The 15,126-nt window shown below is 39.9% G+C and overlaps 1 protein-coding gene across 3 annotated transcripts in view; it reads left to right on the top strand.

Moving 5' to 3' along the window:
• The window catches only part of clip1b (CAP-GLY domain containing linker protein 1b), a 28,986-nt gene that overhangs the window by 6,088 nt on the left and 7,772 nt on the right, over positions 1-15,126 (top strand). For 2 of the 3 annotated variants that reach the window (XM_063889682.1, XM_063889681.1), the window contains exons 8-16: positions 340-443; positions 572-632; positions 1,500-1,604; positions 2,459-2,620; positions 2,867-2,962; positions 3,651-3,708; positions 3,793-3,878; positions 5,295-5,369; positions 12,033-12,139. In XM_063889682.1, the coding sequence (XP_063745752.1) occupies positions 340-443; positions 572-632; positions 1,500-1,604; positions 2,459-2,620; positions 2,867-2,962; positions 3,651-3,708; positions 3,793-3,878; positions 5,295-5,369; positions 12,033-12,139 (854 nt within the window). The remainder of the gene's footprint in view (positions 1-339; positions 444-571; positions 633-1,499; positions 1,605-2,458; positions 2,621-2,866; positions 2,963-3,650; positions 3,709-3,792; positions 3,879-5,294; positions 5,370-12,032; positions 12,140-15,126) is intronic. The other variant, XM_063889684.1, reaches the window with a different exon arrangement.

The raw sequence follows: 15,126 nt of genomic DNA, 5'->3' as shown, positions 1-15,126 counted from the left end.
ACAATGCAAAGGACAAACTAAAAGTAATAAAAAGTCTACAGGTCTATACTCTATGAATGATTTCATGCATTATAGAGTCATGGTCCCTAGTTAAGTGTTACGTTTTTCATTAAACCATACATCTAAAATGCATTACAATCATTTCCAGTTCCATCTTTTAACACTAAGGGACTGTTGGAAGAGCACATTTTAAAGATCAATAGTGGTGGGAGACATTGCAATATTTACATTTGTGAATGGAGCTAATTTGTCAGTGATAGCCAGGGCCAACAGGAACTGTCCATTTAGTGTGCATTCACCCAGTGTGCTCATGCTGCTGTCCATTCTGTGTGTTTACAGTATGCAGTGGAGATGGAGGCAAAGCTGGATCAGCTGCGATCGCTGGTGGAGGCAGCAGACAGAGACAAAGTGGAGCTGCTCAACCAGCTGGAGGAGGAGAAGAGGTGAGTCTGACTCTACCTGTAGCCTGCATGGGATTCTGGTTATGGATAGCTTTAATGCCATTGTGTTTATGTATAACTATGGAATATGTACAGCTGGGGGAAGCTTTATGCCTGTCCCTGTTTGATAGAAAAGTGGAAGATCTGCAGTTCAGCGTGGAGGAGGCCTGCATCACCAGAGGAGACCTGGAGGTAAGTTTCAGTTATATAATCTGCTTCTCCATTAAACATGTCTCACACACTGCAGCTGTCTGTCTCTCACTTGTCAGGCGGATGTTATATCACCCTGAAATTCCCGTGTTAATTATTGACAAACTAGATGAAAAGTTACATTTTCTTCTTAGTTCTATAGAATATCAACGAGCGCTTCTTTATTCAAGTTTCTAATGAACGCCTGAGTTTGATCCCTCTTGTTTTTACCGGCTATAGTCATATTTAAGTGACTTAAAAATGCTTAACCGCTGCTTTGCATTCCTCTCCTGATGATTACATCAATCATGTGTCTCACGCTTTTCCTTTTGCTGACATTTTTGAATCATTCATTTGCTTTCTTGTTCAGACACATCTTCCTTCCTGCTCTTTTTTATTTATTCATTCATGCTTAATTCACCCTTCTGCTGCACTTACATGACCACCCTCTCCTTATCTTTTCATTACTTGGATGTTCTTGAAAGCTCTCTTTGTTTCCCTATTCTTCAGTCCTTTTCCATGCTTGCATATCCCCCTCTTGTCTGCATTTCCTTCACTCTTCAGAGGAAATAAGCGACTAAAGCAGTCTCCTTAAAGTACAGGAATAAAGTGCCAATAAAGTCAGAACTCTCTGTCAGAATGAGATGATTGAAATTATTGGCTCATGATATTACTCAGAGCAGAATGAGCGATTAACAGTCTTTGCCTTTGTTCACAACCGACTGATGTAATGCTGGAAACCATCAGTGCTTTCTTACTGGCATTTCTCTTTTACAGTCTTGTCTTCTTTCTGTTTTGGGCACAAAGCTGGCATGTCAGTGTTGCATTGGTGTTTGTTCTCCTTCTCTTCCTGCTCTCTCTTACTAACAGACGCAGAACAGACTGGAGCATGCCCACATAAAGGAGCTCGAGCAGAGCCTGCTCTTTGAAAAGACCAAAGCTGAAAAACTCCAGAGGGATTTAGAGGACACCAGGGTAATGCTGGCAGTCCCCGTCCCACAGCAGGACTGAGTGCTGCGCTTTTCCCTCCACTGGGTTTAATAACCATGACACAGGATATATTGAAGGAATATTAGCCCGCAAAGAGTATGCAAATTGTCCGATTGATTACAAGCTGCTTACCTCATTGCCTTGTTCACGATAAGCCCTGACATTGGGACATTGGCTTTTAACTTCTAATATACACCATACATGGGTTCATGCACGCTTTGTTAAAAGGTCTTGAATTGACTGTACTTTGGAGATGGCCAACATCATTATTCTTCATCAACAAAACCAATGAAAAACAACCAACCATATCTATTTCTTTTTCTTGTAGGACTTTTTCATCTACTCTATTTTGTCAATTGCAATCGTCCCAAGAACCTTTGCCTTCTCCCGTAAAGTCAAAACAAAATAACTTGTTAATATATAGTGTCATTTGTAAGAGAATAAAAAGGCTAAATTCCTGGATACTGAAGTTTATATAAAACAAACATGAGGAAATAGTGCAATTTTTGTGGGACTTTTTGTAGTTGCAGATTTTTCCACAATTGGTAGTGTAGTGAGTATTTAGGGCAAAGTACAGCTAGCTGCTGTGTATTATGGTTATAAATAAATAATCTTTTGGTGTTTGATTGTCTTACAAACAAGTGATAATGTCGCCCTAAGTCGAGAAAACAAATTGATTAAATAAGAAGTGTTATTAAGTCTTTTTTATAAAGTTTAATCCTGGATATTATCAGGTTAAAGCTCATATTGGCTATGTTGCTTAACATACTAGATCTTTGTACAGTACTGCTCTCCTTTTCTTTGCCTTAATGTCGACTTTTCTCCGTCTCCTGCTGCAGGTGGCCACAGTTTCTGAGCGCTCCAGGATCATGGAGCTGGAGAGGGAGGTGGCCGACCTACAGCTCAGGCTGCGGGCGTCCCAGCAGAAGGAGGACGCTGCGTCTCTGTCCCAGCAGCAGATCAGCAGCCTCAAGGCCCAGGCCCAGTCTCAGGAGAAAAAAGTTTGCATCAGCTACATGTTGCTTTGCGCTTGTAAAATTGATAATTCATCACTGTATGATTTAATTGCAGTATGTAATGCTGGAAGACGTGGTATAATTTGTATTTACAACGCCCCTTTCTGCCCCTAATGTAAATGTTATGTTTTATATTGGTTTGAAGCTACTGTAATGATTCATCATTTATGGCTGTATTCAGATGTGTATATGTGTACTGTTTGTTTGTTCTATAATGTGTGTCCCCTACAGATCAGCGAGCTGAGTGTGGATGTGGAGAGCAAACAGAAAGAGCTTCAGTCTGTGCAGCAAGATAAGAGCTCATTGGAAGAGCAGCTCAGCAGCCTGGTAAGAGAGAAGGAACTGGTCATTAATATCACAAATAAACAGAGAAAAGACAAAAGGCAATGTTCGACAAGAAGAGGATGAAGAAGGAAAAAGATATCTCTGCTGCTCTCCTCTTGATGTAAAGCTAAATATACAGAAATTCAAATTGCAAATGAAGTCACAAGAAAAGCTGCACATCTGAGGCTAAAGGTCAACTTCCTTGTCCGTTGTTTTGTTTGGAATAAATGCACGTTTATAGAACACAGAAAATGTTCTGGTATTGAAGTGTAGAGATAATTATTTCTTGCATTGACATTTGACAACCATTTCTAACTTATAAATGGCTTGATCAATTAATTCATGAACTGTTCAGCTCCAGAAGTGTTAAAGAAATGTTGTTCGGACTTCTTTAAGTATTTAATGATGTCATACATTTCACAGAAAAGTGCATGTGTTGGTATATTGAAACACATTTCCCTGATCAGTGCACATCTGTGAGGGTCCAGTGACTAACTGCAGTTTCGCCTTATTTGTCTAATTCATGCTCCGTGTTTTGCCCCTGGGCATCGTGAAAGTGGCCTCATTAAGAGAGGCATTCTCTCCACAAACATTGCATGTTTTCTTGGCCCAGTCATTATTAGCTCAAGGTACAAGAATGTAACCATGTACGTGATTAGTTCGTAATCACGCTGATGTTTCCCTGTTTCAGAGACAAAGGCTTGCGACAGCTGAGGAGGAGAACAAGAGGACAGCGAAGACCATGCAAGGTAAACATATCAGATGTGTCACAACTGACTTCTTTCTGTGTGAAGATGGTTTTTAGAAATGATGTGTCCTTCTGTTTCCGTCAGAACTGGAGCAGAGTGTAGAGCTGTCAAAGAAAGACCACCAGACACTGAAGGAAGAGAGTCAGTGCAGAGAGAAAGAGCTGACACAGGTACGCTTACACTTGTAGTCAATGGTTTAATGGAGTATTTGCATTTAAATTACCTTTATACTTCTCTTCTAACTCTCAGAAGAAAGTATTTTACTTTACACCCACTACCTTTTTTGACCATTTTAAAGTGAAACCATGTACTTCAGGTGTGTTGATCTGAGGTTTACTCTTTAGAGATATGTGCAGGACAGGGTCATATGATGATCTTATAAAATATGATACCTTATTATAGATTATGCTACCCAACAATATATCAAGGAGTTAACATTAGCACAACCTCAAACATCTACAGCAGGGAAGTGCCACACACACATTGTTGCAGCAGTCTCATTAATAAAAAAAACCCCACAATTATTGATAATGCAACTCTGACGAGGAACATTTTAATGCACCATGACTACTTTTAGTGCATTTTGCTTAATATATTTATATACTTTTGCTTTGGTAAGATTTTGAAAGCAGGAGTTTTAAGTAATATGTTAGTATAATAGATCCTGGTACAGGACGCTTGTTATTGTACTCACACAAAGAGCCTGATGTCGCAGCTCACACTTTAGCTAGCAGTCAGATAACGCCGTATGTAGAGGATGAATCAGTGTGTTGACATTTGCTGATTCGCACCAGATCGCTCACTCTGCTCTGGCTGTCCACCGACATCCACACATTATTTGTGATAATCTTGTTTGTGCTTAAAATATCAATTTCAACAAAACTTGTGGGCTTTGCTTTTTATAATCCCTCCTTAAGTAACCGTGTGTGCTTTCATTCATCTTCAAAATTTGACTATGTGCCACAGGCAACAGTTTTTACGCTGCTGAAACATTACTAACACACACATGCACACGTTACTGACATTACATCATTCCCGGTTGGGCTTGATAAGTCGATGCACCAGTCTTGGCACTGCCTGAAAAGGAGTTCAGAGTAATATAAAGGACAATTATTATTTGGAATAACAACGATGGAGGGAGTACTTTACCTCTTGAGTATCCCCATTCACACTGATTACACTGAGCATGGGCAATCCACATGTCTACTCTTTCCACTGATGTAATTGTTCTGAAATGATCTCAGTAGGTATTAAAGTTTGCAGTTATTAGAGTGTTTGGTTGCTCCGCTCTATTAACAGATTTTTTAAGTGCTAATATCCGTTTTGACTAGATAGGGACTTTAATGTTTGTGTCTTGCACATTGTTGGGATAAAGAAAATCTGGATTATACAATCAGATTTTAAGCTTTTCTCTTCATGTTTTTGATAGATAGATCTCATGCTTATGTTGAAGAGGGCTACCACTTGTTTCCACTGCCCTTGAGGCAAAATCAGGCAATAATAAAACACGCTTTTGTCTTGATCGCACACAAATGTTTGTTTGCAATATATAACAAATATATTAATATTGCTAATGTGTTTTTCAGGCTACTGAAAAGTCAGAGAGGACTGCGCAGGCACTTGAGCAGCTAACGAATGAGAACGAGACACTGGAGACACAGGTACATATCAGAAATGTGCGAATACTTTCTAACACTGGAATCACCATGTTTTTCCTTTTTCAGTATATCTTTCCACTCCACATACAGTTACTTAAATCTTTATCTCTACATGTATGGCAGCCAGTCCAATGTCTGTTGAATTCCAACACAGAGAAACATTTTCAGTAGTTTAGGGAATACAAAAAATCTTTTAACTCAAAGACATATCTATAAATAATAAAACAAGATAGAATGATAATGCGTGGTAAGTGGTCTGTTAATTTTTTCCGTGGCTGTACAGAGGGGCAAAAAAGTATTTAGTTAGCCACCAATTGTGCAAGTTCTCCCATTTGAAAAGATGAGAGATGCCTGTAATTTTCATTATAGGTACACTTCAACTATGAGAGACAGAATGGGGGAAACAATCCAGGAAATCACATTGTAGGATTTTTAATGAATTAATTGGTAAATTCCTCGGTAAAATAAGTATTTGGTCACCTACAAACAAGCAAGATTTCTGGCTCTCACAGACCTGTAACTTCTTCTTTAAGAGGCTCCTCTGTCCTCCACTCATTACCTGTATTAATGGCACCTTTTTGAACTCGTTATCAGTATAAAAGACACCTGTCCACAACCTCAAACAGTCATACTCCAAACTCCACTATGGCCAAGACCAAAGAGCTGTCAAAGGAGACCAGAGACCAAATTGTAGACCTGCACCAGGCTGGGAAAACTGAATCTGCAATAGGTAAGCAGCTTGGTGTGAAGAAATCAACTGTGGGAGCAATTATTAGAAAATGGAAGACATACAAGACCACTGCTAATCTCCCTCCATCTGGGGCTCCACGCAAGATCTCACCCCGTGGGGTCAAAATGATCACAAGAACGGTGAGCAAAAATCCCAGAACCACACGGGGGGACCTAGTGAATGACCTGCAGAGAGCTGGGACCAAAGTAACAGAGGCTACCATCAGTAACACACTACGCCGCCAGGGACTTAAATCCTGCAGTTCCAGACGTGTCCCCCTGCTTAAGCCAGTACATGTCCAGGCCCGTCTGAAGTTTGCTAGAGGGCATTTGGATGATCCAGAAGAGGATTGAGAGAATGTCATATGGTCAGATGAAACCAAAATAGAACTTTTTGGTAAAAACTCAACTCGTTGTGTTTGGAGGAGAAAGAATGCAGAGTTGCATCCAAAGAACACCATACCTACTGTGAAGCATGGGGGTGGAAACATCATGCTTTGGGGCTGTTTTTCTGCAAAGGGACCAGGACGACTGATCCGTGTAAAGGAAAGAATGAATGGGGCCATGTATCGTGAGATTTTGAGTGAAAACCTCCTTCCATCAGCAAGGGCACTGAAGATGAAGCGTGGCTGGGTCTTTCAGCATGACAATGATCCCAAACACACCGCCAGGGCAACGAAGGAGTGGCTTCGTAAGAAGCATTTCAAGGTCCTGGAGTGGCCTAGCCAGTCTCCAGATCTCAACCCCATAGAAAATCTTTGGAGGGAGTTGAAAGTCCGTGTTGCCCAGCGACAGCCCCAAAACATCACTGCTTTAGAGGAGATCTGCATGGAGGAATGGGCCAAAATACCAGCAACAGTGTGTGAAAACCTTGTGAAGACTTACAGAAAACGTTTGACCTCTGTCATTGCCAACAAAGGGTATATAACAAAGTATTGAGATGAACTTTTGTTATTGACCAAATACTTATTTTCCACAATCATTTGAAAATAAATTCTTTAAAAATCCTACAATGTGATTTTCTGGATTTTTTTTCTCATTCTGTCTCTTATAGTTGAGGTATACCTATGATAAAAATTACAGGCCTCTCTCATCTTTTTAAATGGGAGAACTTGCACAATTGGTGGCTGACTAAATACTTTTTTGCCCCACTGTGTGTAGTTTACAATAATAATGATTGCAGATTTAGGACAGACATTGGTAGATGTACAACAAAAGCAGTTAAAATGTTTCATTCTTGACTGACTTTGAATGTGACTTGTTTAAAAAAATTAAGTATCTTCTAAAAGTCAGTAATAAGATTCCCCTTGCCCTCTGGACACTACAACTTTACTGGCAAATGCACTTTTCTCTTTGCCCATGCAACGCTTTAGCATGTGGAGGAATAAAAGCTTTATGTACTGTACGCATGCATGCCACTGCGTGTGACTTTGTGTCCACTGCCCTGTGAAAGAAAGGACTGGCGCATCATAGGTTTAGCATTTATACCCTGCAGGGTTTTTATTATGTATTCACATCAGGATTTCCACACTGACTGCATGTGACTGTGAAATTTCCAGTCCTCACATTCAATAAGCCACGCATGACATACTATGAGCCATCTCTCCCTGTCTCTATTCCCCCTATATTTTTTTCTCATTACAACCTCAATCCGACTAACTGTTGTCCAGCTGCAGCCGTGCTCTGTCTGTGGCTCTCTGGTGCCCTCTTGCTTGCCTTCTGTCACTCTGACTCCAGCTGTTTGCGAGCTCCAGATGTTTGATGTCATGACAGCAAGGGAAATTGAAATTGGAGATTAGAGGCTGAATGTAAAAAAATGCTCTCTGTCTATTTTAGTCCTCCCAAAACCCCAAATAATGACATCATACCAACCCTTTTATACAGTATAGTGTCAGAAAGAACAGAAAATGTCACCCTTTTATATTGTTATTTTCAGCTCAGTCACAGTAAGGCATAATATAGAAATGGCGTTATTGAAATAGTGTAAACTCACTTAAAGCTGGAAAAATATAACCTACTGTATTTGAAGGTTGAACAACATGCATTATACTTTATATGCACTTGCCTCCATGACTCTGATAGGATCAGCATAACATGACCGGTGTAAAAAAAAAAAAAATGTTTGTGTTTCTCCAATAAAGAGAACAGTAGTTTAGTCTTTGTAGGAAATCAAACACACGTTGTAAATTATTCTGCAGGAATGCTCTTACATCTGCTTCTTCTGCCTGCTCAGCCATGCTGCTGTAGCTTGTGATGTAACTCTGCACATGTCAGTGTGAGTTTGTGTGTGAGACGATGCCTGCCTGGACACAATATTGCTTTAGTGAATGCGAGGTTGACTTCAGATCGGCCTCTTGAGTTGTTCTGTCACACATCTGTTGGGTCCAGAGATGAAACTTTGATAGCCAGTAAATAGATTACAGGGGAAAAGGATGCAAGTGATGAAAGAGAAGCAAAAAAACTGCAAAATTGTTGTTTCCAGCTTCTCAGTTATGTTTTCTTCTGTTTTTCATTGCCTTTTTTATTGTAGTAAACTTCTTTTGGTATATTGAAGTAGACAGAGAGATGGATAAAGTGTCGACATGAATATATTAAATGTACAGCTTGTAGTATTTAAAATGATATTCCATAAATCTTTCTGCTTAGCTTTCTTGTTGGGGGTTTGCTTCTAAGTTGTGGTTATTTGCTTGTTTTTTTCTTTAATAATTTGCTGGGCAAACAGTGCCATTAATTGAGCAATAGATACAAAAGGGGGGGACAGAGGGGTCCCAGGCCGGATTCGAACCAGGGTCCTCTGCTTGGGGACCAAGCCCCAGTACATGGTTTGTCAACTGAGCTAAACGACGGCAATTTGCTTGTTTTTTTAGTTTTAGGGTGGATTGAGTAATGTTGGGTTTTGAAGTAATGGTCTACCAAAAGAAGCAGTTTAAACACACTGGTAATTTTTTTAACCGAAAGAATATTTGAGAGAATAACTGACGAATGAATGGCTGATAGTTTCAACCCAAATGAAATACTGGGGTGTTGGCTGCCACCTTAAATCCCAAGCTGTTGAAACCACCCTGTCTGCGTCTTCTTTGAAGAGAAATTCCCCCCTAAAATGAGCTGGCTCCAGCTTCTCAGTTGTGGTTAATCTTCTATGATTGTATACTGGATGTATTTGTAACTCCCTTATCCTTTTTGTTGGTGTTTTTAGCTTGCGTTAGATCTGGGCATTTGCTAATTTACCTGATTTTATGACAGTTAACGCATTACTTTCTGTCTCGAGTGAAAGAGGGAGACAAAATAATATTGATTTTCATGGCTATTTTATAGACATTTTCAAGGCCAAAAAAGTCAGTGAGGAAAAGGAATTGTGGGTTGCAGCCTGAGTCACATCGTACAGATGTTGCCACTCAGTACAACATGAACCTCTTCTTGTTTTTTTCAGATCTTGTAATGTAAAGCAGTTTACACACATCTGATTCTGTTTGCTGTGATTCATGTCAAACACTGAATGAAAGGTGAATCTTTCAGAGGAGTGTGTACATATGGTGTCAGACAGGGAGGAAACAAGATTGTGAGCAGCAGAATGTTTGAGGATGGGGGTGTGTGTGTGGGGGGGGGGGGTCTGGGAGGAGCTTATTCTTGTGGGGCTTACATAATGGAAGTCCTCAGCTTCTTTAACCCGACTGTGAGAGAGAGAGCGAGGCTGCTGAGGCGACGCGCTCTCCATTTCCCTCTCGCAGCCGTGCACGGCGGGGGATGAGAGCTGATGCTTTATTGATGCCCAGCTTGTTTTATTCTGTGCATGTGATGCTGTAGAGCGCAGGGGGACATCGCACCAACGCTGCTGTTGTTAGAAGGTTAACATAGGTTAAAATCAGAGGGAGCTGTGCCGGTATGGACATCGCTGCTCTGCATCAGGGTTACTCCAATAACATCTACTCACCTCACTACCAGGTAGGATTCTCTGGCGTTCTGTTGCTTTTCAGCACGGGATTCAAACCTGGTCAGTGCAGCAGATTTTAGGGCATTTAACTATTACTGTATGCAGGAAGAGAGGGTGCTAATTTAGTCTCTTATTAGCTTTCATAAATGGTGGTTTTTAATTGGTGTTGATGTCAGACTTCATGATGTAGCCTGTGCTTGTGACCAGAGTAGATATCCTGCATGTTTGATTATAATTGTGTTTGTTAAGCATGCTCTGCAGACAAGAAATCACTTGAAGGTGAAGATAAATATTTGAAAAGTCAGAAACTCGGTTGTTGAACATATGCAAAGTAACACATAAACATAATGCAGATGCTCAAAGTGAGAGATGCAACACATTAGTTTTTGGACATTGTTAAACAGCTACTGCAAAGGCATTGATTTATAAGTCATACTTGGTAATTAATTATTGACTATTGCTATTTTGAAACTGCGAACATTGCGGCGCTGCACATGTCGGAAAACAGTTCAGTGATTAATGAGAGATGTTGCTTTTCTTTGGAATCCCAGTTATCAGACTTGAATGAGAAAGTAAAAGTTTGCATGAGGTGAAGTTGGAGGAACTGTGGTCTCTGGGGATTTTATTTTTAGTTTCACGTGGACTGAACCCATTCTGCTCTCTTCTGACTCATCACATTTATCAAGGCGTCGGTATTTTAAGAATTAACTGCAGCGTCACTCTTAATGACCCATCGTTGCTCTTGTGTAACTGCAGCTATTTTCTAACATTACAGATGTTTTATTGTGAAGTGGTATTATGGTGTTTATTGGGTAAAGTAGCTGACACAATGAGTGCATTATTTGATCAGTGGGTAGACAATTAATCATCGTTATAGTAAGTATGTTTTTATTTTGTGGGCATTGTTATCTTTATCACAGTGAGAACAGAGGGAGAGAATTCGGATCACATTCCAACCTGGGGCATCGTTGGTGCTAAACTTCGGGGTTAACCAATTAGACAACTATTTAGATAATATATGAAGTGATGAATATATTTTTTTAGCGAGAATGCCGAACATTTGCTGGTTCTATGTTTGGAAATGTGAAGATTTCCTGAATTTCCTACTCGGTCTTCAACCAGCCCAACTGGAATATCTTTATGTTTGGGGCTGTTGTCATTATTTTCATTTTGGTCTCGTTCTCTCAGTCATTCCTCAGTCAAATCTGAAAACACAGACTTGAACACAGTAATATCACTCAGTGTGTTTCACTGATGCCCGTCATAGATAAGCATCCTTCAAATCATAAGAAATAAAGACGCCTGCTTTGATCATTACATTTTTCATCTGTGTCAAAGCAATCCAGTGATAGGCACACTGCAAACATAAAATGGCTGATGTACTTTTAATGATGCCACTTATCATATCAAATATAGGCTAAAAAAACGCAGGAGGCAAAACAATAGCAGTATGCACAGGACCGTACCTCTGAGATCTTTCTTTCCTGGTGACTTTATGCTGTCGTCATTTAGGATTCTCTTTAAAACACAAGCACATCGCTCTAGAGATGAGATACACATTACAGGAGGAACAGACAGTCCAATCAGAAAGGCAGCTTTTAATTGTTGCCAGTGTGGGGGGGGGGGGAATGACCCACATAATGGCTCCGGACGGGATGAAAATCACTGAACACTGCCCTCTTTATTTTATTACAGGTTGTTTGTTCCGGTTGGCTTTTCAATGGCAGTTACTTTTATTTAGATGTCCTATATTTTTTTGTCTCAATGTTTTGTGTAAGGCACTTTGAATTGCCTTGTGGCTGTAGTGTGTTTTAAAGATTAAACTTCCCACCTCCACATGAAAAGCAAATCCCGTCAGAATAGGGCTTTAGTGTACCAACATCTTAGCTGGGACTATATAATGAGCAAAAAAGGGAAAACCACCTCCCTTAAAGTTCTTTGTTGTTGTAACTTGGTGTGTTTGTATTATTTATGAGCCTCTTTTTTTCTTTCCTGTTTCTATTCAGCTTGAGGCTTTAAAACAGCAGAACTCCAAATACCAGGAGGAGCTGAGCCTGTCGAAGGAGCGGAGCAGCTCAGAAAACCAGAGAATCGGAGTCCTCTGCAAGGAAATGTGAGTAATAAGGATAGCTAATGTCCCCTGCAAAGGTGACCCCAGCCAGCCGATTCATTAGAGTGCTGTGCGGTTAATCTGTCCAGAGGGTCTATACTGATCATTAAAGATCTCTAATTCAGCACAAGGAAAGGAATGTGCAAATGTCTTGATTTAATTACATTTTAGGCATTTAAATACACACGTATATTAAAGTCAGATGTGTTATTAGAGTGGCTCCCTCTGCAGCTCTCTGGAGAGATGCTCCCACTTGTAAACATGCTATAAATTGTTGTGTAAAGCCCATAATTAGCCAGAGGGTGCTATTATGTGATTAAGGATATGATGGTGGAGTACGATGCACAATACATGACTGTGAGAAATCCCTCTTGGGTGGAAATGCTTTCATATTTTTAAACCACAAGTCCTCACTATTCTTTGAATATATAAATAATTTATAGTTTCTTCTTCCTACAGTTCACGAAAACTTGTCTTATAAATGTAGATGGCAATGACTTTGGCTAAAATCATTCTGCTGTCGGTCACATTTTGGCCTTAGTCGTGGCTCAAAAAGTTATAAAAACGTTTGGTCTCAATTTGAACTGAAGCGTCAACATATTTACTCTGAATAGATCCACTCAATTTATGGGTCATTCAACGTGAACAAATCAACATTTTTGGTTGTCTTTGCTGCCATCTTGACTGTAGTTGAGCCCTAATTATTCAACATCAAAATGCATTTGTTATATTACCTTATTTTTATCTTTTTCACGTTAGTCTTGGAACTCAAATGAATGAATGAAAACAGATCCAGGAAGTGGTTTGCTCTAAAATAACTAAATCTTCTCATTAACCACTGGTCAGATCCTTTCAAGACCTTCGTGCATAGAGAGGGGCAAAACCTGATAAAGCAAAATGTATTACCAAGATTACTTTCATGGCTTCCACTGTGTTGGCATAGCAACAAATTCATAAAAATGACCAGCAGCGCTATGACTGATCGCTCAACTGCAACTATTTTTGATACCGGGTAAAAATACTGCATCTTTTATCAGCATGTTTTTTCACTTGACTTCCAAATGTTTGGGATGATCTCCAGCCCAAAGTCGAGCTCTATTTATAGACCGTGTGTGTGTGCGTGTGTTTTTGAGTCTTTACATCATTCTGACACACCTCCCCTGAGTCATCAGAGCCCAGAGCTGTGATGTCAGAGCCCCAGATGAATCTAATTGGCTGAAATTATTGTCATCAATATGTAGCATCCTTCGGGAAGCGCAGCAGATGGAAATGTCAACAAATATCATTGCAGAGAACCGGCGTTTATTTCAATGCCTTTTGTTTTTTAAACAAAACATTCTGCATAAAGGTGAATCCCGTGAAACTCTTCTGTGGATTTGTCACCGTTTCATTTCCTCCTCTTCCATCCCGTCTCATCCCAGCAATGTGCTTCTCCATCCTCCCTCAGTCGGCTGCTGTTATGTAATCACTCCGTCGCGGCTCCTAGGACCGCCTGGCTCCAACATGGCCGCCACTTTCACGATGACATCAGAGTGTGTGTGTTTCTGTGTGTGTGGACTAAATGTGGCTTTTGTTTCTTCTGAGAGAGCAGCTGTACGCACCACAGCTCTGATGTTCTTAGTGCTCTGATTGGGTTGTCTGTTAATTTTCATATATATGGAGTCCTTATTTAGAAGTTAGGATTTTAAAGTCGCAAAGCAAACAGCTCATTCAGGATTAGGAGTTATTTTCGTCAAATAAAATAATAGATGAATCATATTTTGACCTGATTAGGCTTAGGAATTTAACAGTTTCCTCCTGAAGGGAACATGAATGCATTGAACATGTTATGGAAATCCATTGAATTGTTGTAGAGTTGGAGATATTTATTTAAAACACAACTGCTATCAGGAGATCAGCAGAGGCAGTAGGATTCATTCTCTAAGGAGTAACTATATTGCATTTCATGGCAAAGCAACCACAAACTTCATTTTGGACCAAAGTGTTCGACCAATCAAAGAAATTAATGCAGACACGAGATATATCTTGTAGTTGCTTTCTTGTGTTTTGGTGTTTGGTGTTAGCTTCTATTTCAAAAACAAAGATCTAAGCGGTAATAAAAAATAGATTATGCATGAAACAATTTTTATACCTCAAATTGGAAAACCTTGGCCCCAGCTGCTTCTCTCTCTGCTCCGTTTTCTTTTCTGTTTGGACGCTGATAGAAAATGCAAGTAACAGAAATTGCAGTGATTTTTTATTTACAAGTATATGCGATGACCCATATTTTTAGTAGTCCCATTTCCCTTTAACTCCACCCTGTTGTGTTTCAGTAGATGTTATGGCCGATGTTATTACACAGCAGGGACTGGGAGCCAAACATTTCACCCAGCTGGTGCTCAGGCGTAGTCACACAGCTTCCTCCTCTGACACAAATCCTAAGAATGGAGCTAATTTCTATTTCTCCAGCTAATAATTTGGTTCCAGCATCCAAACTTATCCAAATTCATAAATTCCCAGACAACACCGTGTGTGCGTCTGTCTGTGGGACTACATTTGGTCATATGCTGAGATTACATTGTCAGTTATTTAATTCCCTGATGGTGTTTTCACTCGTGGATGTGTGTGTACTGTATCACTTCTGTATCTTATGCAGCAAGTATAAACCACTGTGGGTTTTACAGCTGTCAAATCCTTTAAGATGTTAAAGTAGGACGATGTAATAGTGGAAATAAGCAGCTGATATAAAGCCCAACAGATGGCTTTTTAGTCTGTGGATGGTATCAGTATAAGTGATGGCCTTACAGTAGATTCACTTTCAAATCCCAATGTTTGTAGTGCAACATTTTGCGGCTCTTAATGTTTATGGAGACGTTATTGACTTTTAAAGTAGAGCATTTATCAGTACGCTTGGTTTGCTTTGCTGCTATAATCCATATTTTCCTTTAACAATGGATCAGAGGACATACCAAACCAAAAGAGAACTATCAACTGCCTCAGGAAAAAATACC

This window comes from Eleginops maclovinus, chromosome 8 (genome assembly GCF_036324505.1).
Source record: "Eleginops maclovinus isolate JMC-PN-2008 ecotype Puerto Natales chromosome 8, JC_Emac_rtc_rv5, whole genome shotgun sequence".
Classification (NCBI taxonomy): domain Eukaryota; kingdom Metazoa; phylum Chordata; class Actinopteri; order Perciformes; family Eleginopidae; genus Eleginops; species Eleginops maclovinus.
Note: the sequence above shows the minus strand (reverse complement) of the source record. Positions and strands in the feature narration are given on the sequence as shown.